The following is a 799-nucleotide window of genomic DNA, read 5'->3' on the forward strand; positions in this document are numbered from 1 at the left end:
TTAAAGAAGCAATTCATACAAGGTACCCAAGAACAAAAACAAATCAACCGTACGATAGCGCAAGACAGCACCCATTGGGAATTCAATCCACCCGCGGCACCCCACATGGGAGGCAAGTGGGAAGCAGCAGTAAAATCAGTAAAACACCATCTGCGACGCACCTTAAGAGAAACTTTGCTTACATTCGAAGAGCTTACGACGTTGCTGGCACAAATCGAAGCCATTCTTAATTCCAGACCCTTAGAATCATTAAGTGACGATCCAGAAGACACGACCGCACTCACACCTGGACATTTTTTAACAGGAGGTCCGCTCACTGCAATTCCTGAGCCGTCATTAAAGAAAGTACATATGTCAAGACTGTCCCGCTGGCAATTCATTCAGCAACGCGTACAACAGTTCTGGTCTCTCTGGTCGACTCACTATCTACAACGACAGCAATCCATCTCAAAGTGGCACCACCCACAGAATGACATCAAGGAAGGTTCTATTGTGCTCATTACAGATGAAAGACTACCTCCAAGCAAATGGCCACTCGCTCGAGTACAAAAAATACATCCTGGTGACTACATTCTAGTGACGTCACCAGCATGACAAGAGCAATCTAGAATTCACTGGAATCGTAAGCATGTAGGATGATATTTAAGGAGACGCACTTGACGCTCTCGTCCTTTTACTAGTTCAATCAAGCAGTCATCAAGATCGGATCACCGTTCTACAAATCAATATCAGTTGCACAGAATTTATCTCCAACAAACGCAGACCATCTCCAACCAACTCGTAAAATATTCGTATTCGG

The 799-nt window shown here is 44.6% G+C and overlaps 1 protein-coding gene across 1 annotated transcript; it reads left to right on the forward strand.

The window, feature by feature from the left end:
* The first annotated feature begins 105 nt into the window (after nt 1-105).
* LOC105359483 (uncharacterized) lies at nt 106-594 on the forward strand. The gene has a single exon (XM_011496097.1). The coding sequence runs from the start codon at nt 106-108 to the stop codon at nt 592-594; it is 489 nt and encodes a 162-aa protein (XP_011494399.1).
* The last annotated feature ends 205 nt before the right edge of the window (nt 595-799 follow it).

This window comes from Ceratosolen solmsi, unplaced genomic scaffold, assembly GCF_000503995.2.
Source record: "Ceratosolen solmsi marchali unplaced genomic scaffold, CerSol_1.0 scaffold11, whole genome shotgun sequence".
Taxonomy (NCBI): Eukaryota; Metazoa; Arthropoda; class Insecta; order Hymenoptera; family Agaonidae; genus Ceratosolen; species Ceratosolen solmsi.

What these genes read in the sequence shown, in the direction of transcription:
- LOC105359483 (XM_011496097.1), top strand. Translation starts at nt 106, where the DNA reads ATGGGAGGCAAGTGGGAAGCAGCAGTAAAATCAGTAAAACACCATCTG.